At 38.1% G+C, this 23,928-nt stretch overlaps 4 gene segments (V, D, J or C); all 4 read right to left on the bottom strand.

Moving 5' to 3' along the window:
- Positions 1-10,377: 10,377 nt before the first annotated feature.
- On the bottom strand, positions 10,378-10,873 carry LOC120303672. The segment is given in 2 exon segments: positions 10,378-10,691; positions 10,772-10,873. Coding segments are annotated over 2 exon segments (360 nt in total).
- A 4,448-nt stretch (positions 10,874-15,321) lies between these two features.
- LOC120303631 lies at positions 15,322-15,885 on the bottom strand. The segment is given in 2 exon segments: positions 15,322-15,701; positions 15,770-15,885. Coding segments are annotated over 2 exon segments (426 nt in total).
- A 2,321-nt stretch (positions 15,886-18,206) lies between these two features.
- On the bottom strand, positions 18,207-18,802 carry LOC120303630. The segment is given in 2 exon segments: positions 18,207-18,583; positions 18,685-18,802. Coding segments are annotated over 2 exon segments (417 nt in total).
- A 4,432-nt stretch (positions 18,803-23,234) lies between these two features.
- Positions 23,235-23,852, bottom strand: LOC120303629. The segment is given in 2 exon segments: positions 23,235-23,611; positions 23,746-23,852. Coding segments are annotated over 2 exon segments (435 nt in total).
- Between the last annotated feature and the right edge of the window lie 76 nt (positions 23,853-23,928).

Here is a 23,928-nt window from a genome sequence, read left to right as displayed (position 1 = left end):
TACATAATGATTGAGATAAAAGAGCTGGTCAGAGCATTCACCTTATAGTTTGCTTGCACAATTCCCTACAGTGGTGATTTACACATAAGTTTTCAGTTTTAAGAAAAGTGAAAGCAGCCTTTACATTAGAATAATTAAAATCCTTACAGAATAAAGTAAACTGCAATAGCCTATAAAGTCGCCAAGAGTTGCCCATGACTAAATGGTTAAAACAACAATAATTAAAAGAAAGACTTGGACAATGTCACCACTTCTGAAAATGATTCAAGGTTGCAGGTGGTGAACTTGGACTAAGAATGTTTGAAAGAGACATGTTATAGATAGAACATGAGAAGAACAGCACATCTAAGGTTAGAAAAGATTTTAAAATTTCTCCCCCTTTAATATGCCTTTTGGGAAAAAAAACAAAAGAACGGAGCATAGACCAAGACATGAGGCACAACTTATATGTCAGGCCTGAGCCAGAGAAATCACAGGGGAAAAGATTGGTTTCAGCCTGTGGGATGTTCTTTGCTTATTAAATTGGGTTTTAATTTGATAGTTGTATAAATATTTATATTGGTTAATATTTTGTTATTTTATATAGTGTTTGCATTAGTAGTTAGTTGTCCAGAGTTGATTTGCCAAAATGGGTAGCCATGCTCATTGAAATAATAACAACAACAACAACAACAACAACAACAATAATAATGGCAAGAATAATGGTAATAGCAATTGTAATAAAAATGTCGCCCAAAACATTTTCTGCAGATTGAAAAAATACTAATAAATAACTTTGTATTAAAAAAGCAATTCAATTTTGCTCTATATTTTATAAAACACAGCTGCTTCACACTGAATATATATGTGTGTGTGTGTGTGTGTGTGTCTGTGTGTGTGTTTCTCTCTCTCTCTCTCTCTCTCTCTCTCTCTCTCTCTCTCTCTTTGTGTGTGTGTGTGTGTGTGTGTGTGTGTGTTGGATGGAACACCCGGTCCACCAAATGTAAAGCAATCTGTTTTGCATTTCACTCCAGTCTAGGAACATCTTTTGCAGGCAGATGACACTACTGTGAACACTGTAAATGTCAGGGGTTAAAGACCCAAGTGCCGTGCGATAGGGTGAGCTCCCATTACTAGCTGCAGCTCCTGCCCACCTAGCAGTGTTCCGTGCTCCTTTGGCATATAGCCATGCTGGTCACATGAGCACAGAAATATCTTTGGACAATGCTGGCTCCCTTGACTAAGAAGTGGAGTTGAGCATTGCCTCCTGGAGTCAGAAATGACTGGACAAGGGAAGCCTTTATTATTATTTTTACACATTATTAAAAGTTGTACAAAAAAACATTAAAAAAAATACACAAACTAAGAAAGACTAAGAGAAGCAACTAAAAAGGAAGAAGAAAGGGAAAGATAAGAATGCATAAAAAGAATGAAAAGGAATAGAAATTACTTGTGCAGCAAATAAGTACATTAAGGATATTAACTCTTTATGTTTACAAAAAAGAGTACAGATTTTTCTATAAAAGGCTTCCTAATCAAAAATGTTTAATCAAACATAATCAAAAGATGTTTAACCATTTTTTCAAGCCCTATCATCTTCACTAAAGAGTCCTCCACTATGCTCCATTTAATAATAATAATAATAATAATAATAATAATAATAATAATAATAATAATAATCACACCCTTCATCCACGCAGTGACATTGATAGACTTTATCTATCAAGGCAAAACAAATAGGTGGGCGTGGAATGCTACAAGTACATCAGATGGTTGAAGAAGAAAAAATGGCTTTGGAAGAATATCTGAAGAAAAATGATGAAGATGCACTGAAATTAGTATATCAGGAAGGCTTACTAACTACTGGAGAGACCAAACTGGCCTACAAGAAAGACCAAATGAAGAACAGAATAGAGGCATGGGAAGACAAAGCACTACATGGCCAATACATTAAAAAAATAGCTGGGAAAACAGATAATAATAAAACCTGGCAATGGCTAAAAGCAGGAAAATTGAAGAAAGAGACCGAGGGACTAATTCTGGATGCACAAGACCAAGCCTTAAGGACAAATGCATACAAAGTCAAAATTGAGAAGACAGCAACAGACAGTAAGTGCCGCCTATGCAAAGAAGCTGAAGAAACAGTGGACCACTTGGTAAGCTGTTGCAAGAAGATTGCACAGACTGATTACAAGCAGCGGCATGACAAAGTAGCAACAATGGTGCATTGGAAGATCTGCAAAAAATATCATTTGCCTGTAAGCAAAAACTGGTGGGATCATAAAATAGAGAAAGTCATAGAAAATGATAAAATTAAACTGCTCTGGGACTTCAGAATTCAAACAGACAAGCACCTGCAACATAACACCCCAGACTTAACAATTGTCGATAAGAAAGACAAAAAAGTCTGGATAGTGGACGTGGCAGTGCCTGGAGATAGCAGAATAGAAGAGAAAGAACTGGAGAAGATAACAAAATACAAAGACCTACAAATAGAAATAGAAAGACTGTGGCAAAAGCAAGCAAGGGTAGTACCAATAGTAATAGGCTCCTTGGGTGCAATCCCAAAACAACTGGAGCACCACTTGAACACCATTGGCATTGACAAATTCGCTATTAGTCAATTGCAAAAGGCGGCCTTATTAGGAACTGCTTCCATCCTGCGACGATACCTGTAATACCATCAAACATCCACATCTGCCTATCCCAGGTCCTGGGTAAGGACTCGATAGGTAGACAAAATGCCAAATCCAGTCTGAACATCTGGCTGACTGTGCGATGATTGATAATAATAATAATAATAATAATAATAATAATAATAATAATAATAATAATAATAATAATAATAATAATCACACCCTTCATCCACGCAGTGACATTGATAGACTTTATCTATCAAGGCAAAACAAATAGGTGGGCGTGGAATGCTACAAGTACATCAGATGGTTGAAGAAGAAAAAATGGCTTTGGAAGAATATCTGAAGAAAATGATGAAGATGCACTGAAATTAGTATATCAGGAAGGCTTACTAACTACTGGAGAGACCAAACTGGCCTACAAGAAAGACCAAATGAAGAACAGAATAGAGGCATGGGAAGACAAAGCACTACATGGCCAATACATGAAAAAAATAGCTGGGAAAACAGATAATAATAAAACCTGGCAATGGCTAAAAGCAGGAAAATTGAAGAAAGAGACCGAGGGACTAATTCTGGATGCAGAAGACCAAGCCTTAAGGACAAATGCATACAAAGTCAAAATTGAGAAGACAGCAACAGACAGTAAGTGCCGCCTATGCAAAGAAGCTGAAGAAACAGTGGACCACTTGGTAAGCTGTTGCAAGAAGATTGCACAGACTGATTACAAGCAGCGGCATGACAAAGTAGCAACAATGGTGCATTGGAAGATCTGCAAAAAATATCATTTGCCTGTAAGCAAAAACTGGTGGGATCATAAAATAGAGAAAGTCATAGAAAATGATAAAATTAAACTGCTCTGGGACTTCAGAATTCAAACAGACAAGCACCTGCAACATAACACCCCAGACTTAACAATTGTCGATAAGAAAGACAAAAAAGTCTGGATAGTGGACGTGGCAGTGCCTGGAGACAGCAGAATAGAAGAGAAAGAACTGGAGAAGATAACAAAATACAAAGACCTACAAATAGAAATAGAAAGACTGTGGCAAAAGCAAGCAAGGGTAGTACCAATAGTCATAGGCTCCTTGGGTGCAATCCCAAAACAACTGGAGCACCACTTGAACACCATTGGCATTGACAAATTCGCTATTAGTCAATTGCAAAAGGCGGCCTTATTAGGAACTGCTTCCATCCTGCGACGATACCTGTAATACCATCAAACATCCACATCTGCCTATCCCAGGTCCTGGGTAAGGACTCGATAGGTAGACAAAATGCCAAATCCAGTCTGAACATCTGGCTGACTGTGCGATGATTGATAATAATAATAATAATAATAATAATAATAATAATAATAATAATAATAATAATAATAATAATAATAATAATGCGATGATCCATAATAATAATAATAATAATAATCATCATCATCATCATCATAAAAGTTGGAAGGGACCATGGAGGTGATTTAGTCCAACCCCCTGCTCAGGCAGGAAACCCTACATCATTTCGGACAAATGGCTGTCCAGTCTCTTCTTAAAAACCTCCAGTGTTGGAGCATTCACCACTTCTCGAGGCAGGTTGTTCCACTGGTTAATTGTTATAACTGTCAGGAAGTTTCTCCTTAGTTCTAGGTTGCTTCTTTCCTTGATTAGTTTCTATCTGAGCATGGTTTCCATTATGAGCATATAATAGTCTACCCGTAGATATCATATGTAAAAACAAAGACCATTTTCTAGTTGCCGTTCCATTAGTCCCAAAATAAAACTCTCTGGCTTCAATTCAATTTTAACATTTAACATCATGGGGATAGGTCCATGTATTTGTATACCACATTTTTTTGCATGTCCATCAAACTTTATAAATATTCCCTTCATGCTGTTTCATATTTCTTCTGCAGCAAATATAAGTACATTTGCAATATTAACTCTTACTTATAATTACAAAAAGGAGCTCATGTTTTTCTACTATCCATTTGTTTTCATCAAAACCACAAATCATGACTGTGTGTTTTTCTGTTTCCTGCAAATGTCTATACAGTATTTTCTAATCAAAGACATTAGTTTAGGCTTCCTTACAAGTTCCATCATATTGACGGTCCATCCCTCCATTGTGGGTAGTGTCCAGTGTTTCTAATTTTGATTATATAATAATACCCTCTCAGTTATCATATATTAAAAAGAGAGCTTCATGACTTTTTTTTTCTAATTGCCCATTTAATAGACCCAAAAGAAAACTCTCTGCTTTCAATTGTAGCTTAATCTTCAAAATACTCTGGATTACTGTACATATAGGTATCCAACATTTTTTATGGTTGGGTTTTTTTTTTTACATGTCCACCATAATTGATAAAATGTTCCTCTATGTTATTTTCATTTCCATCAAATTATATAAAGCCCTGGACTGATCTTTTTCTGGTGACAAGAACCAATGATGCATATAATTTTATAAATATTCTCTGCTTCAGAGTGAGGATTGTAGAATCCTGAGATGTGGAATTTTCTTGAGAGATTTTGAGGAAATAATAACAGAACTAACAACCAATTATATTTCCTCCAAAATATAACACTATCTAATGATGATGATGTTATTCATTCAGTTGGCTCCAACTCTTGATGATTTTATGGGCCAGGTCTCTCCACATCTTCTGATCTTGTACTATTTCTTTTGAGTTTTTCTATGCTCTGGCTGGTGTCAGCTTTGATGGTGTCCAGCCATTGTGTTCTTTAATGGCTTGGTTTCCCTTTACCGCTAACTCTTCCCACCATAACTGCTTTCTGCAATGAATTCCCCCACATTTCTTGGCCGAAATAAATGACACAACATCTAATGAAGCTTGTTTTATTTCCTATTAAACACCCCTTTGGTGCATAGGCAATGGTGTGTATGGAGTCTCTTAGTCATCCAGGTCACAGTTATCTCAAAGATGCTTTTTCATGAGGCAACTGGACTTCCTTGTTTTTCTTTGAAGATGTTTCACTTCTCATCCAAGAAGCTTCTTCAGCTCTGACTGGATGGAGGGGAATGGCATAAATCCTTCCATTTCCCACCATCCTGTTGCATCATGAAAAAGCACCTGTGGCATAGGTGTTTTGTATGACAACATTGCCCCTAGCATTAAAAATGAGGAAGGGGGACATCTTCCTAATTCTGCAAGAAGATTATTTAGGAGCAGAAATGTTCTCAATATCTTTACGGCAATACGGGCATTTAGAAAGATTATCCTAAGGTTTATTTATTTATTTATTTATTTTTGCTTTTGACCATGGTACTAAAAATCACATTCCACACGGTTTTATTTTCTGAAGCCAGATCACCCGATAAACAGTGAAGTTGGAATTTTGAAGCCATATACCTCATTTTTCATTGTCTTTCAGGACATTCTACACCTGGATTTCGAGGACAAAAATATATATATATGGTAAAATTCTCAATATATGGTGATGAAGCCTCATTGGCTATTCCAGGATCTTGGATGAATCAAGTGGCTAAGCTGCTCTGAAGACAGGAAGGTTTTTGTTTAGCTTTAGATTCACTTCCTCTCACTGTGTCTCCCACACAATAATAGATTGCCGTGTCTTCAGCTGTGAGGCTGTTCATTTGCAGATACAGCTGGCTTTTGGCATCGTCCCTGGAGATGGTGAAGCGTCCCTTGACTTTGTCCGAGTAGTTAATCGGAGATGAGGATGTACCTATCCTTGCAACCCACTCCAGTCCTTTCCCTGGAGCCTGTCTCACCCAGTGCATGTAAGAGCTGCTGAAGGTGAATCCAGAGGCTTGGCAGGAGAGACGGAGGGACCCTCCAGGTCTTCTCACGTCCCCTCCAGACTCCACCAACTGGACCTCAGATTGAACATCTAAAAGGAAAAATGTATCAATGAGATCGCCTGTATATAAGAGCAGAAAATTAAACTGTAAATAGAAAAGGAATTTGACCTCCAAAGAGTGCAAGTAAGGATAACAGGTTTAGGCACAAAATCATGTTTGGTCTCCCTGTAACGAATGGATGGGAGTTGAAAGGAGAGGTGTTGGGATAATGCACAGACTTTGTGCTGGTAGGAGTGTCTGGAAAAGGCAAAGCAGCTGTTGCCTTTAAAGGGGGTAATTGTGCCTTGATTTACATACTGGTTGAGATAAAAAGGTTCCTCAGTGCAATGATTTCATCGTTGTCCTTGAACACTCCCTGCACAGTTGATTTTTATAAAACTTTCCAGTCCAATGATGAATGATGAAGGCAGCCCTTACAGAAGACTCATTGAAACAAAGACCTGCAAAATTTCAAAGTGATTCAAGGGAACACATGATGAACAAGGAAAAAGAAAATTGAAAGAGACTTGGCAGAAAACATGAAAACAGCAGCACATTTGAGTTCAGGAAAACTTTTATCCATATTTTTTTTTTTTTTTTTTGCCTTTAACATGCCCTTTTGAACAAACCCAAAAGAAATGAATGCAGAGCAAGATCATTTTTGTTTGGGGAGCTCTTTTGCTATTTTATGTGGTATTTTTATTAGTTGTTACTTGCTCAGAATTGATTCACCAAGATGGGCAGCCATAAAAATTGAAATAAAATCATGGCAAGAGAAATAGTAAGAATATTTTTAATAGAAATATTACCAAAAACTGTCATTGTAGGTTAAAAAATAAGAAGGAAAGAAGGAAGGAAGGAAGGAAGGAAGGAAGGAAGGAAGGAAGGAAGGAAGGAAGGAAGGAAGGAAGGAAGGAAGGAAGGAAGGAAGGAAGATTATCAATGGAGATATAGGCTGAAAAGAAACAGAAAAAAATGGCAATAGTGTGTTGTCTTGTAGTATCCAATCTGGGTCATTCACTGGGACCAAAGATTTAGTCTTTTGGACTCATGCCAGAGCCCACCCTCAGGAAATTTCTATCAAACATGAGTCTTCAAGCTCAGAAGACTAAACAATTAAAAATGTTTTAGAAAGCACAATTTGATGGATCTCCAAAAGATATACAGTCAATATAAGAAATATCTGATTAACCAATGTTCTTACAATGGACAGAGAAAAATAAAAGAGTCACATTGTATTCCCTCATTTGGAATGTCACAGATATATCTCAAGTAAGATATGGTAATATATATTATGGTCTACAAAATGAGACCATAAGACAGCGGTTCTCAACCTGTGGGTCGGGACCCCATTTGGGGTTGAACGACCATTTCACGGGGGTCACCAAACAATGCAGTCCCCCATTTTCCCCCCTTTTCCTTAGCTGTGCTACTCCCTTTTATTCTATTGGCTTTTGAAAGCCAATAGAATAGACTCTCTTGAATAGAGTCTAATTCTATTGGCTTTCAAAAGCCAATAGGAATTGTCCAGGCTGTGTTTGCCCTGCTGAGCCCGCCAAAAGCCCCATTCTGCAAACAGTGCTGCAAGTTGTCTGCAGCGAAGGCGAGCTGTCTGGAAGTTCCCACCCTTCCTTGCTGAGCAACTACTAAAAATGCAAGTAAAAGAGGGCCAGGGGTGGGAGGTGGGAGGCCGGCGCGTGCAGGGAAAGTTGCTGGTGTGCGTGGGGCCCAGTGGGTATCTTTCCTCCCTTGGGCTGGGCCAGCTGGTGGTCCAGCGGGTATTTGCCCTGCGCCGTCGCTGCCCCTTGCCAGCTACGCCTCGGCCAGCGCAGGGGGCTGCACCACGCATGTGCTGCGCTCCCGGGCAGGGAAAATCTTCGACGTACGACCGGTTGGGTAGTCCTTGACTTACGACTGGTTGGGGTCACAGCATTAAAAAGGTTGAGAAGCACTGCTGTAAGATTTGCAATTTCCAATATCTGGAAGTCTTGGCACTGCCCAACTGAGGGGAGAAAGCTTCAGGCATCAGGCAATTTTATATAGATTAATGTAGAAAGAATTAAGAAGGAGAGAGACTCAGGTTTAAGGATGTTGAGTGTAAATTAATGGAAAAGGAATGAAAAAGGAATAGTATGTAGAAAAAAATGAGACTGATGAAATTTAGCAATACTGAAAGAAAAAAGGGACAGTGTAAATAAGTGTAAGTTGATCAGATGTAGATAAAGTTCTTGACAGGTTTCAGATTCACTTCCTCTCACTATGCCTCTCATACAGTAATAGACCGCCATGTCTTCAGCTTTGAGGCTGTTCATTTGCAGATACATCTGGCTTTTGGCATTGTCCCTGGAGATGGTGAAGCGTCCCTTCACTTTGTCTGAGTAGTAAGCACCGGAACCAGGACTTATATAGGCTACCCATTCCAATCCTTTCCCAGGAGCCTGTCTCACCCAGCCCATGTAAGAGCCATTGAAGGAGAATCCAGAGGCTTGGCAGGAGAGACGGAGGGATTCTCCAGGTCTTCTCACATCCCCTCCAGACTCCACCAATTGGATGTCGGATTGGACACCTAAAAAGAAATTATTTCAGTGAGATCTCCTGTATAGAAGGAGAGCAAATGGAAGGAAACTCTACATAGAGGGAAACATTACCTCCAAGAAGTGCAAGAAAGTTCAGCCACAGAATCATTTTTGCTTTCCCTGTAATGAATACACTAGGCTAGACTAGGCTAGACTAGACTAGACTAGAATAGACTAGAATAGACTAGAATAGATGGAATAGAATAGAATAGAATAGAATAGAATAGAATAGAATAGAATAGAATAGAGCTGGAAGGGACCTTGGAGGTCTTCTAGTCTGGCCCCCTACTCAAGCAGGATTTGGGAAAATGCACAAACTTTGTGGTGGTGGGTGTCACTGGAAAAAGGAAACCAACTGTTCCCTTTAAAGGGGAAATTGTGCCTTCATTTACATATTGGTTGAGATAAATAGTTCCTCAATGCAATGATTTCATAGTTGTCCTTCCACACTCCTTGCACAGTTGATGGTTTTTTTTTTCAGTTCAAAGAAAAATGAAGGTAGATCTTACAGAAGAATAATTGAAAGAAAGACTTGCAAAATTTCACCAGTTCTTAAAAGGGATTCAAGGAAACAAATCATGAACAAGGAAAAAGAACAGTTGAAAGAGACATGTTAAAAAATGTGAAAACAGCAGGGCATCTGAGTTCAGGAAAGGTTTTATACATCCCCCCCTTTTTTTTACTATGACCTTTTGAAGAAACCCAAAAAAACTGAATGCAGAGCCAAATCATTTTTGTTTTGGAGCCTCTTTTTCTACTTTGTGTGGTGTTTTTATCAGTTGTTACTTGCCCTGAGTTTATTTGTCAAGATGGGCTGCCATAAAAAGTGAAATAATAACAATTACAAGAGTAATAATAATAATTATAATAAAAATGTCACCAGAAATACTGGCAGATTAATAATAATAACAATATCATTATAGTATATAAATAATAATAATAAACCACTTTGAGGAAAGAAGAAAGGAAGGAAGGAAGGAAGGGAGGGAGGGAGGGAGGGAAAGAGTTAACAATGCTAAAACTGACTGAAAAGAAACAGATAAAATAAATAGTGTTGTATTCTAGGATCCAGTCTTGTCATTCACTTGGACCAGATCTTTAGTCTTCCTAAACGTTCGGAATGTGCTGAAGCCCATTCTCAGGGAATTTCTATCTAACTGCTTCTCTGTGTGCTTTGTGCTATTCTGGCTGTGTTATTTAGTTGTTGATTTGGGTGTTGGGGTGTTGATGGCCAGCTATTAAGTTTTTCATTGCCTTCCAGCATTATTTCCAACTGGATCCCTAGAACAAAAGATTCCAGGATCCGGGGCTGAATCAATTTGCAGAGCTACTCTGAAGAAAGGAAGGTTTTTGCTTTGCTTCAGATTCACTTCTTCTCACTGTGACTCTCTTGCACAATAATAGACAGCTGTGTCTTCAGCTTTGAGGTTGTTCATTTGCAGATACAGCTGGCTTTTGGCATTGTCCCTGGAGATGGTGAACCGTCCCTTCACTTTGTCTGAGTAGTAAGTACTGGAACCAGTCGTTATGTAGGTCACCCACTCCAGTCCTTTCCCTGGAGCCTGTCTCACCCAGCCCATGTAGTAGCTGCTGAAAGTGAATCCAGAGGCTTGGCAGGAGAGACGGAGGGACCCTCCAGGGCTTCTCACATCCCCTCCAGACTCTACCAACTGGACCTGTGATTGGACATCTAGAAAGAAATGGGTTTCAGTGACATCTCTGTAAATAGTAATGGTGAATTGAAGGAAATGCTAGAGAGGGAAGCATTACCTTGGAGGACTGCTAGTAAGAAGATCAATTTTGGCCACAGAGTCATTTTTGCTCTTTCTAATGAATGCAGGGGAATTGGCAGGAAAGTATTCAGGAAAGTGCTCAAACTTTGCCTTGCAGGAAACCACCTGGCTGCTTTAAATGGGAAATTGTGGTCTGATTTACATATTGCTTCAGATAAAAGAGCCCCTCGGGACATTAACCTATACATTTCTTTGCACACATATTACAAACATGATTTACAAATCACATTACAGAAATACATATATACATACAGCAGACAGACAGAAAGTGAGTGGGTCAAGGCAGGAATGTTTTATTATTATGATTCATTACATAGTGATCCAGATGTTTATGATAGAATTGGCATTTTTATCCACCTATCCTTTAGGGGAAAGAGAGGTTTACACTGCAGTAATTAAAATCTGATTTGAAAAATCTTCATAGTTCAGGAAAATCTTTGAAGATAAGAAAAAGAAACCATGCAGTGAGAATAATTTAAATAGGAAATAATTTTTTTCCCCTCAACCTTGTTATACTGAAGATACTCAAAACAACTGAATGTTAACCAATCCATCAGGCACAATTTGTAAGCCACATGTGAATTGTGTTCACCTGTGCAAGTTGAGGTTCTTTTTATTATTAGATTGGTTTTATCTGAGCAAATTTATGCTTTTTGTCAATGCTGCTAACATTGGATGTTCTTGCTTTGACCACAGATGGAAATGTAGCCATTTTTCCTCTATCACTTTTAGAGTTAGTTGATGCTGGGAGGGGGAATATGGATGAGAGTCCAGCTAGTCATAACAATAATAACTCAGCTGTGGGAATCCAAGGTTATTGTGCCCAGAGTTGATAAAGATTTGGTGGGCTGGAGAGCTGGGGAGAAAGCTCATGCTTCAAGCTAATTGGGAAATGTGATTTATTACTGTTAATTGGAGGAGGGAATTGTGCTTTGCTACTTTGTGCCAGGGGAGGGGAATTCAGTTTTTGGCTTCAGATATGTAGTGCCAAAACTTTGTTTCTCGAATAAAAAATTCTTTAAGGTAAACAATGCTTCAAAGTTCTTTTGGAGAGTTTTATCTATCGGAACCATGACACTTTTCACATACTGGTTGGTTTTAGATTGCTATTTTTGTGTAATGTTTCTAGAGGTTATTCACTGCCAAGATATGATTCCTCAAGATCAGTGGTTCTCAACCTGTGGGTCGGGACCCCATTTGGGGTCGAATGACCATTTCACGGGGGTCACCAAACCATGCTGTCCGCCATTTTTTTCCCTTTTCCCTAGCTGTCCTACTCCCTCTTATTGGTGGCCACACCCACTTGGGGGTCACCACAACATGGGGAACTGTATTATGGGGTCACGGCATTAGAAAGGTTGAGAATCACTGCTCAAGATGGATAGTCATGCAAATTGAAATTATAATATTAATACCGCCTATACTAATACTATTAATAACAATGCTACCATGCACAATTTCCCTGTGGACTAAGAAATACAAATTCAGCACTTTGTATTCACTCAAAAAAAAAAGAATTTTATTCTATATTTAGCAGAGGACATCTGTAGTCAACTCAGACATGGCTTGAGATGTTCAAATTCCTTGAGTTCCTTTCAATGTACGCTTCCAAAAATGACTGGTCATTCCATTTCAAATGTGACTCTATGACACATTTTATTCTTGAGGGTTGGGGAAATTCTTATTTATATTCCCAAGTTCAGTGGAATCATAAAATAATGTTTCAGGAAGCATCATCCAGATGATCTAATTTAAACTGTCCCTAACTGGCAGATCTTGTCTTCTCACCTCCAGCTAAATGAAAATCTTTTAGCCAGATTTTGAAAAGTTTCCCTGTTCTCCCTTCATCCTATTTTTATTGTGACAAGGTTAATACAAATAATAATTTGCAATAATAACACAAATTGAAGGAAGGAAGGAAGGAAGGAAGGAAGGAAGGAAGGAAGGAAGGAAGGAAGAAAGGAAGGAAGGATAAGGAAAAGAAACAGAAAAAAGAATCTTGGTATTTCTTCTGCAGCAAATATAAATATATTTACAATATTAACTCTTACTTTAGGTTACAAAAAGTAGACCTTCTTTTTCAATGACCCATTTTTTTTAATCATCAAAAATATAAATGATTACTGTATGTTTTTTCCTTTCATACAAAATGTTTATGAAGGGTTCTCTAATCAAAGACATTAGTTTAAATTCTCTGCAGGGTTTCCATCATCTTCACCATTAATCCCTCCTTTGTGGGTAGAGTCGAGTGTTTCCATTTTTGAGCATGCAGCCCTGCAGCTTTCATATGTAAAAAGAGAGCTTCGTGACTTTTTTCTAGTTGCTTATCTAATAATCCCAAAAGAAAACTCACTGCTTTCAACTATAGCTTAACTCTCAATTTTTTTCTGAATTAGTGCACATATCTACAGTATATCTTTTTTAAAAAAATCTTTTTTGCATGCCCACCAAACCTGATAGAATTTTTCTCTATGTTGTTTTCATTTTTATCAAAGATTTGAACTGTCTAAGTATGGGCAAAGAACTTTGGACATTCTATAGATTTGAAAGACTGGCAAAAACTTTGGGATAAAAATATTAAGCTTACAAAAGCAGTAGCATATAAAGAAAACTTATATAAGGTGTTTTATAGATGGCATATGACACCAATTTGCTTAGCGAAAATGTTTAAAAATGTTTCGGATATTTGCCTCCAATGTAAACAACAGCCAGGCATTTATTACCATGCCTGGTGGATATGCCCTATCTCTAAGAAATATTGGTCTAAGATCCATAGATGGTTGGAAAAGATGATGAAACTACAGATAGAATTTAAACCGGAATTGCTTTTGTTAGGAATATTAAGACCTAATTATGGTAAAGAGAATGACTACTTGATATTGCATGTTTTAACAGCTGCAAGGATAGTATTTGCCCAATTTTGGAAAAATGAGAATTTACCATCTGACCAGATTATAATTACTAAAATTTTAGAGTGTGCAGAAATGGATAGACTAACATTAGAAATGAAATAAAAAGATGATTCAATTTATTTTAGAACTTGGGGAAAAAATTATCAATGGTTAGAGACACGTTAAAACTTGAAGGAGTCAATATTTTAGAATAGATGACTGATTTTAATCGAGTTGTAACTAACATTTTGATGATATGATTATTTTTCCTGATTTACTGATTCTCATTTGTTACTTTTGATTGTTAGGATTTTTGGAGATTTTATTAGTAGTTTACTTAATAGATTAACGTATTTGTTTACTAATTGTTTTTAATATGTTATAGTCTAAGCTTTGGTAAAAATGGTTGAATATGGTATTTACTCATTATTATGATCTGGACGGTAGCTTGTTTGTTGAAATGTGTGATTGTACCTATCCTTATTTTACCCTAATGCCTTATTCCCTTCCCTTTCCCTTTTCCTTCCACCCCTCCCTTTATCATACTTGTATTGTTCCTATTTTTCCTCATCTATATAAACTTAATAAAATTTTGTAAAAAAAAAAAGATTTGAACTATCTAGACAGTTGTTGTTATTTCTGGTGACAAAAACCAATGATACATATCATTTTATAAAAAATTCTCTCCTTCACAGTGAAGATTGTAGCCTCCTAAGATGTGGAATTTTCTTTTCAGGGAACAGTTATAGAAAGAACAACCAATGATCACTCCTCCAAAATGAGGCATTATCTATATAATTTATTTATTTATTGCCCAAACTCCAATTGGTTCATAGGCCATGGAATTTGGTGTGACAACATTGTCCCCCACTATCAAAGGTGAGGAGAGGACACATCTTCCTAATTCTCATGTATGTGTTTCACTTTGAGAGCGGGCAACTAAATTTCATTTTTGATGTGTGCCGTTGTGCCCACAGTAAAAAAATGACAATAACGTTTATCTTATCTTATCTCCAAAGAAACTCTTTTGTTTCACATGTTTCCCCAACATGTGAATGGCAGTTTGGATATTTAGATGGATTATCTTGAAGTTTCAGTTCCAGACTTCTGCCATGATACTAAAGCAGAATACGCCATTCCAGGAGTGAGAAATACAAATATAGCACTTTGTATTCACCTCCCCCCCCCAAAAAAAAATCAGTTTCTTCTATATTTAGCAGAGGACATCTGTTGTCGGCTCAGACATGGCTTCATGCTGTGGGTTGAAGCCTCTTGAGATGTTCAGTTTCCTTTAGATCCTTTCAGTGTATTCTTCCCCCCCCCCAAAAAAAAAATATGACCAGTCATTCCATTTAAAGTGTTTCTCTCTGTCAGATTTTATTATCTTGGATGTGGGATTCTTATTTATATTCCCAAATCCAATAAAATCATGGAATAATGTTTCAAAAAACACCACCCAGATCATTTAGACCAAAGCATCCCTAACAGCCAGATCTTCTCTGTTCATCTTTAACTTGACAGATTTTGGGAAGGTTTCCCTGTTCTCCCTTCATCCTTGGTTGATGAGGAGGTTGATAATGAGATGGAGTGCATATACATTAAAAAAATAGAATAAAATAAAATAGAATAAATAAAATCAGCTTGGGGAACTGCTCATAGGGCAAGAAGATTCTTGATGGGCTTCAGATTCACTTCCTCTCACTGTGTCTCGTGCACAGTAATAGACAGCTGAATCCTCTGGTTTAAGGTTGTTCATTTGCAGATACACCCGAGTGTTGGAATCATCCCTGGACATGGTGAACCGTCCCTTGACTTTATCTCTGTAGTAAGCGGTAGGAGGTGAGCCTGTAGTTATGCGGCCCACCCATTCCAGGTCTTTTCCTGGATACTGTCTCAACCAGTTCATCCAGAAGACATTGAAGTTGAAACCAGAGGTTTGGCATAAGAGACTGAGAGACTGTCCAGGTCTTCTAACATCTCCTCCGGATTCCACCACCTGGACATCAGATTGGACCCCTAAAATGAAAGGAGTTTCAGTGAGCTCTCCTGTACACAAGAACTAAAAGGGAAGAAAAAAATATTACCTCTGAGGAGAGCAAGTAAGAACAACAGGCTTTGCCACGGGGTCATTTTTGCTTCCTCTAATGAATGCAGGGGAATTGCTAGAACAGGGTTTATTGTTATTATTATTATTTAGCCATACTCTAAATAAATAGATAGAAAATAATCCAGGGAAGGGCTCAGATTTTGTGTAGCCTGAAAAGGGAAATCTTGTGGCTTCATTAAAGGGCAAATTGTACCCTGATTTACATATTGCTTGGGTTAAAAGAGACCCACTCACTTTTTTAAGATGTCTTTCCACAGACTTTAAATGCATGATTTTCAAATGATGTTCCAATCATAAAGAAAATAAAAAAAAAAACTGATGCCAGTTTTCATGCTTTGTTTTTGTTTTCATATGAGTAGATAGGAGGAAGAACTGGTTTACTTTAGAGTCAGTAAAAGAAGGTCTTTAATCATCCCACCACTTCTGAAATAAATTTATAATAAATAGGATACATTTATACAAAGACATGTTTACAGAAATATATTAACTACCAAATATCTCTATCTTTATCTCTATCTCTATCTCTGTCTCTGTCTCTATCTCTATCTCTATCTATCTCTATATCTAAATCTATATCTATCTATATTTATATAAACTACCACATCGGAATTTGCTGTACAATTGCTATTTCTTTTCAGTTTCCCTTCTTTCTTTCTTTCTTTCTTTCTTTCTTTCTTTCTTTCTTTCTTTCTTTCTTTCTTTCTTTCTTTCTTTCTTCCTTCCTTCCCTCCCTCCCTCCCTCCCTCCCTCCCTTCCTCCTTTCTTTCCTTCTGTCTTTCTCTCTTTCTTCTTTTTTCTTATGAGAAAAATCAAGAAATCGCCCCCAAAATTCAATTTCCTCTACAATTAAGAAATGCTAGCTGCTGTAAATTCTGATGTGGGTTCATAGTGGAAATTGTAGTCATTCTGAGATCTTTTAAGGGAAAGTTTAAGCAAGTCAGAAAATATATAATTAGCTTTGTAAATGAGACTGTATTTCTGCACGCTGGTTTATTTCTTTGCCCAGTTCTCCCTGCCTGGACAACACAACTGAGTGTGACAATATTACCTCCTGTGGCAAGTGATGAGAAGGAGTCAGCTACTATTCAAGGACATTATTATACTTCTGGAGGGGAAGAGAAAGAGAGAACAAGCAAAGGTTCCCCAGAAGAAAAAGGTCAATGTGATATATGCAGTACAATGTAATGAGGCAGATCTGTACATTGGTGGATCAAGACAACCCATTTCACAAATGCATGGCTCAATATAAGAGAGCAAATTCATCAGGCCAAGATTCATCAGTCCATCTGCCTTTGAAAGACAAAAATCACTCTTTTGAAGACAGCAAAGTCCACATTCTGCATAGAGAGGACCATTGGTTTGAAAGAGGGGTAAAATAGGCCATTCGTGTTATCACTGAGCAGCCCTCTCTCAATAGGGGGGAGGGATAAGACCCCACCTATCTCCTGTCTACAACATAGTCCTTACTGCAGTTCAACCCCCATTTGCAGTCTGATACAGATGAATCATAAACCCCTAAGTGGCCTCAAGAATTCTCAGGGAGAGTGCTAACAATCAGATGACTGCAAAGAAATACAATCAGTGATGGGATTCAGCCAGTTCGCACCACTTCGGCAGAACCGGTAGCTATTTTTTTGTTGCCCAGGCCCAGAATGGACTTCTGGTTGTTTGAATCCCACCACTGAATATGATCCTTCCAACCCACCTGCCCCCCATTCTATCACAACTAATCTTTCCATCACTCCCACCATCCTGCCAGAACGGATTAAGCTGCTTGGATGAAGAGAAATATATTTCTCAAAGAAAAACAAAACAAAACAACCCAATAGCCTTTTGTAAAAGCACCTATCAGACAACAGGTGGCAAAGAATATAAATAAATGTAGAAGAAAAATGTGTAAGAGGTAGAAAAGAATTAACCAAAGGAGACCTGTTGATGATTGAGAGAATGAAAGACAATCAAACCACGCAATAATATATAATAGAAGAATTTTAGATATTGAACTCAATTTTGACCTCTATTAAAATCTTTATTTTGGTTTAAATAAAACTACACGGTTCATTCTATATCCAAGGAATTTCCTTCTTTTCTCCCTGACAAATGCTAATCAGCTTCTCTTTAGATTAATCCAAGATGAGATATTAGTTTCCACTTGTCTGTGACAAACACCAATTTTATGAAAATTCTCAGCTTCCCAGTGAGCAATATACCTTCCTGCGATATAAATAAAGGTATAAATAAAACTACACGGTTCATTCTATTGAAAAGAAATTTCCTTCTTTCCCCCCAGAGAAATGCTAATCAGATTCTCTTCAGATTAATTCAAGATCAAATTTTGGGTTCCGCTTGCTATGATGTAAATGTATGGGCTGCTTCTCTATTGGAGTGCACAAATCCAAACTTCTAGGACTGAATCAATTTGGAGAACTGCTGAGAGGGTGAGAAAGTTCTTGGTAGGCTTCAGATTCACTTCCTCTCACTGTGTCTCTAGCACAGTAATAGACTGCCGTGTCTTCAGCTTTGAGGCTGTTCATCTGCAGATACAGCTGGCTTTTGGCATTGTCCCTGGAGATGGTGAAGCGTCCCTTGACAGATTCTGCATAGAATTGCTTACTGGCATCATACCAAATAACTGCAATCCATTCCAGTCCTTTTCCTGGAGCCTGTCTCACCCAGCTCATAGCATAGCTGCTGAAAGTGAATCCAGATGCTTGGCAGGTGAGACGGAGGGACCCTCCAGGGCTTCTCACATCCCCTCCAGACTCCACCAACTGGATTTGAGACTGGACTCCTAAAAAAAAAAGTTTTTTTATTTTTTTTTTTAAATGAATGAGATCGCCTGAATATAGGAGCAGAACATGGAAATAAACTCTATAGGGGAAAAATAATTACCTTGGAGGACTACTATTAAAAAGACAATGTTTAGCCACATTTTTGCTCACTCTAATGAATGGAGGGAATTGACAACAAAGGATTCAGGAAACTGCACAGGTTTTATGTTGGTGGGTGCTTTCTGAAGAGGGAAATGATGGGGCTCCTTTAAAGGGGAAATTGGCCCTCTATTTACATATCTGTTGGGATAAAAGAGCCACTCAGTGCATTGACTAATATATTTCAGTGAGCATAACTTGCATGTGCATTTTGCAGTTAAGATTCCAATCCTAAGAAAAGGGTTGGGACCCATTTTTTTCCCCATGTGAGTTAATAGGAGAAAGGATCAATTTCTTGTACATTAAGTAAAAGAAATACCTGAAAATATTCAGCCCTTTACAAAATGATTCTAGGTAATATAGAATAAACTTATTTACATATTGCAGATCATATAAAAAGGAGAGAACATCAGAGTTAGAATGTTTGCTACAAAATTGCTTCCTTAACCTTTGTTTATTTTATGAAACATCCCAAATTCATTAAATGGCAGTTAAGCTTTAAGGAACACTTGAAGCAGTATTAGTATCTGTAATATTTTAACTGTTTTATATGTTCACTGAATATGATAATATAATCTTTTGATTGCATTTCCATTTCCAGCAAAGTTTTGATAAGTTTGTCTGGTAACAACAAAAACAAAACAAACCCCATCTTTTTATAAAAATTTCTCAGTTTCACATTGAATTCTCCTATAATGTAAAATTTTCTTGAGAACTGATCATTGGATTATTACAGAAATAAAATAAAAAATGTATCCGTCCTGCAAAACATTTAATAACATTTGTTCTATTCCCTTCCCCACCCCTTCCCCACCCCTTCTTCTTCTTGTGCCATATCCATTATCAGATGTTGTCGATCATGTTGGTGATCCTGTTTTTATCAGCAGCTGCATGAAAAAGTGCTGCTGAGTTTTGTCCAAACCAGTCCCTTAGATTTTGAAGCCACGATGTTCTTGTTCTGTCTGGACCTCGTTTGCCTTCCATCTTTCCCTGGAGAATTAAATGAAGTGTGCCGTATTTTTCTGGGTGTCGCATCACATGTCTGAAATATTCTAATTTTCATTTTTTAATTGTTTTGATGATTTCCCTTGGCTTTCCCAGGTGGCTTATCACCTTCTCATTTCTGATCTTGTTAACCCAGTTTATACGTAACAGCCGCCTGTAAATCCACATTTCCAATGCTTCTAGTCTCTTCAGGTGGCCTTCTGTCAGAGACCAGCTCTCTATTCCATAGAGCAGGATAGAAAAAATATAGCATCTGACAAGCCTGATTTTCAGTCTTAGGCTTATGTTGTGACTGCAGAAGACCTTTTTCATTTTGAAGAATGCTGTTCGGGCTTTTTCTATCCTTGTCTTTATTTCAACGGTCATGTCCCAGCTTTCATGTAAATTGGAACTGAGGTGCGTGATCCTTTCTAGTGGTATTCCTTCTGAATTTATTGGTGGTAAATTAACAGGTTGTTTGCTGACAACCATAATCTTGGTTTTTGAGGTATTAAGGTTCAAGCCATATTTTTCAGATATTTCTGTGACTCTGTTGATGAGGAGCTGAAGATCTTCATGCTTACTGGTCGCATACCACCTGCCAGGTGCCAATGTACCACAGGTGGTACCCATACTACCGGTTGAAAAGCCCTGATTTAAGATATAAAAAAATCAGGGCTTTTCAACCAGTGTTATGGGTACCACCTGTGGTACATTGGCACCTGGCAGGTGGTATGCAACCATCCTAGAAAAGTGGTAGTGGGGGAGGGGAATGAGCTGAATCCGTGGTAACACCGCACAAGGCTAAGTGAGAGACGGCTGGAGCTGCAGGGCTGTCAGGGCTCAGTGGAAGCACCAGGATTAGCGCCAGGCTCCAGCTGGAACTCGGCACTGATCCTGGCACTTCTGCTGAGCCCAGAAGAAGAGCCGATCAGCTGGAATGTTGCAGCATCTCCAAGGTCTTGTGATTTACATTCAGATGCTTGGTAACTGATTCATATTTATGACGGTCACAGTGTCCCAGGTTCATATGAAGTGACCAAAACCTGCTGCAGCCACCCAGCAGATGGGGGGGGGAAATAAAAACCAAACACCACTCCACACCATCCCCGCTGCCAGTCCTCAACAGAAATGCTCACAATAATCAAAACCTCAGACAAGAGGAAGAGTGCTGCCAGGCGGGCAGGCAGGTGTCTTGCTCAGCTGTGGGGGGCACTTTTTCAGTGCCATTGTAACTTCGAACAGTCACTAAGCAAATTGTTGTAAGTCGAGGACTACCTGTACTTTATCACTTTTTTCCTTTTTTGGGGGGGGTCATCAAGTTTTTGACACCTTGCTGGCGACTGGTGGTACTCGGATATTGCCATATCCTAAAAGTGGTACAATGGGTGAAAAAGTTGAAAAGCCCTGTCTTAAATTGTTGATCCAAACACCATTTACTTTGATGCCAGCATCCATGTTCTCCAGTGCCTCGTTGAAGATTGACTCAGAGTAACTATTGAACAACAGTGGAGACAGAATACATCCCTGTCTGACCCATCTTCTTATTTCTGCATCAGCTGAGTATTTTTGGCCTAGTCTCACATTTGCTACCTGATGCCAATACAGATTCTTTATGATTTGGATGTCTTTGTCATCTAAACCCCCTTGTTTCAGGATTTCTAATAGTTTGCTGTGTCTTATTTTATCAAATGTTTTTTTCAAAATCAATGAAGCACATGTAAACACTGTGATCGACATCTCTACAATGCTGTACAAGAACTTGAATGCTGAATAGCACATCTCGTGTACCAAGATTGTTTCTGAAACCAAATTGTGTGTTACCTAGACCCTCTACAATTTTGTATATTCTTGTGTGAATTATTCTCAGGAATATTTTCAGGGCATGACTCATTAAGCTTATTGTTCTGTATTCAGTACACTTCTTTGCATTTATTTTTGGGGGGATTGTCACAAAGGTTGATTTTAGCCAATCATTTGGTATCTTTCCTGTTTCATATATCTGACTGAAGAACTGCAGTAAAAAAAATTCTTCCCATTGTCTCCCAGCAATTTTAAAATTTCTACTGGGATATCATCAGATCCTGTGGCTTTTCTTGTTTTTGCTATTTTTATTGCATGTTCAACCTCCTCCATAGTGATGTTTGGTCAAGTTCTTATACTTCTCATATCTATATCACCCCTAGTGTCCTCAAAGGTTCTCCGATATATTCCTTCCATCTTTTTAGTTTTTCCTCCTCATCTAAGATAATTTCCCCCTCTTTGTCAACTAAGTTCTTTTTGTAGAGGCCTGCTCTGTCTTTCACTTTTTTGTGTAAATTGAAATTTTCATGTATATGTTCTGTCTCTTCTATTTTCTTGCATCTCTTTGCAAACCACTTTTCTTTTGCCAGTCGAATTTTTCTTCTAATAGTTTTCTGGAATTCATTGTATTTTTCTTTGTTTTTATTTTTATAAGATCTTCTTTCATCCATGAGATGAAGAATTTCCTCCGTCATCCACTGTTGTTTCTTGTGGTACCCCTCTCTCTGTTTTGAATTTGTTACCTCTACTATTGCACTTTTAAATTTATTCCAGTTCGCTTCTACATCATCATCATTCAGGTTGTTGGTTTCCCTTAAATGATTTTCTAGTTCAGACATTGGAATTTCATGTAACAACATTGCCCCCCAGTGTCAAAAATGAGGAGATGAAGCATGCTCCTTATTCTCCAAGGAGATTCTTTTGGTGCAGGTGTTTCCTCACAAGGAGAAATGGCAGTTTGGATGTTTAGGAGTTTCACCCTGAAGTTTCATTTCCAGGTTTCTCCCGTGATACTAAAGGGTAATATTCCATTTCATGGTTGTTGTTGTTTTTTCTGAAGATAGATCACCTTATAAACAGAGAAGTTGAAACTGGAATTTTCAAGCCATTTTCATCATCTTACTTTTTTTTCCAGCAAACTATTTAGATGAATAGAAGGAAACAGTCCTAAGCTTCCCACTAGAACAGGGGTAGTCAACCTTGGGTCTTTTATGAATCGTGAACTTCAATTCCCAGAATTCCTAAGCCAGCTGGCTCAGGAATTCTGGGAGTTGGTCCACGAGTCATAAAAGAGCCAAGGTTGACTACCCCTGCACTAGAAGGTGATCAATCTTCATTGGCTAATCAAGGATCTGGGACTCAATTTGTATTTATAATGTTTTCCCTATTTTGCATGTTAGATAAGTATGATAGTAAAATCCCTTCATTTTGTTTTCATTTCAGGGAAATATTTGAAATACCTCGACAACTTGTCTGTGGCAAACACCAATGAAAATTCTCAGCTTCCTGGTGAGCAATATACCTTCCTAAGCTATAAATAAAGGTTTAAATAAAACTACATAATTTATTTTATTGCCAAGGAATTTTCTTCTTTCCCCCAGAGAAATGCTAGTCAGGATCTCTTCAAATTGATTCAAGATCAGATTTTGGGTTTTGCTTGCTATGATGTAAATGTATGGGCTGCTTCTCTATTGGAGAACACAGATCCAAACTTCTATGACTGAATCAATTTGGAGAACTGCTCAAAGGAGGAGAAAGTTCTTGGTAGGCTTCAGATTCACTTCCTCTCGCTGTGTATCTCGCACAGTAATAGACAGCCGTGTCCTCTGGCTTGAGGCTGTTCATTTGCAGATACAGCTGGCTTTTGGCATTGTTCCTAGAGATGGTGAAGCGTCCCTTGACAGATTCTGCATATTCTTGCTTACTGGCATCGTACCAAATAACTGCAACCCACTCCAGTCCTTTTTCTGGAGCTTGTCTCACCCAATGCATGCCATAGTTTCCAAAATTAAAACCGGACCCTTTGCAGAAAAGAAAGAGGGATTGTCCAGGTCTTTTCACATAACTTCCAGATTGTTCCAGCTGAACACTGCATTTAATACCTGGGAAAAAAATAAGTTACATTCATTCATCTTTAGACTGTATGTGTATGCATGTATGCACTTAAGTATAGTCACAGTTGTAATTATAGTTGTACTTGTAGATGTGTAGAGAGAGAGAGAGAGGAAAACATCACCTGGAAACAGAGATGAACTGAAAATTAACTGCAGTAGAAGAATAATACTATGACTCATTTTGGAGGGAAGCAATATGGTTGTTGCTTTGAAAGTGGTCAAAATGATATGTGAGGTAGCTTTTTCTGGAGATTTTTCAGCAGAGAGTTTTAAACAGGAAGCCTTCCCTGAATTTACATAGTAAT

Source organism: Crotalus tigris, unplaced genomic scaffold (assembly GCF_016545835.1).
Source record: "Crotalus tigris isolate CLP2741 ecotype Arizona unplaced genomic scaffold, ASM1654583v1 scf7180000024473.799607, whole genome shotgun sequence".
Taxonomy (NCBI): Eukaryota; Metazoa; Chordata; class Lepidosauria; order Squamata; family Viperidae; genus Crotalus; species Crotalus tigris.
The sequence above is the reverse complement of the archived record's forward strand: the minus strand, read 5'-3'. Positions and strand labels throughout refer to the sequence as shown.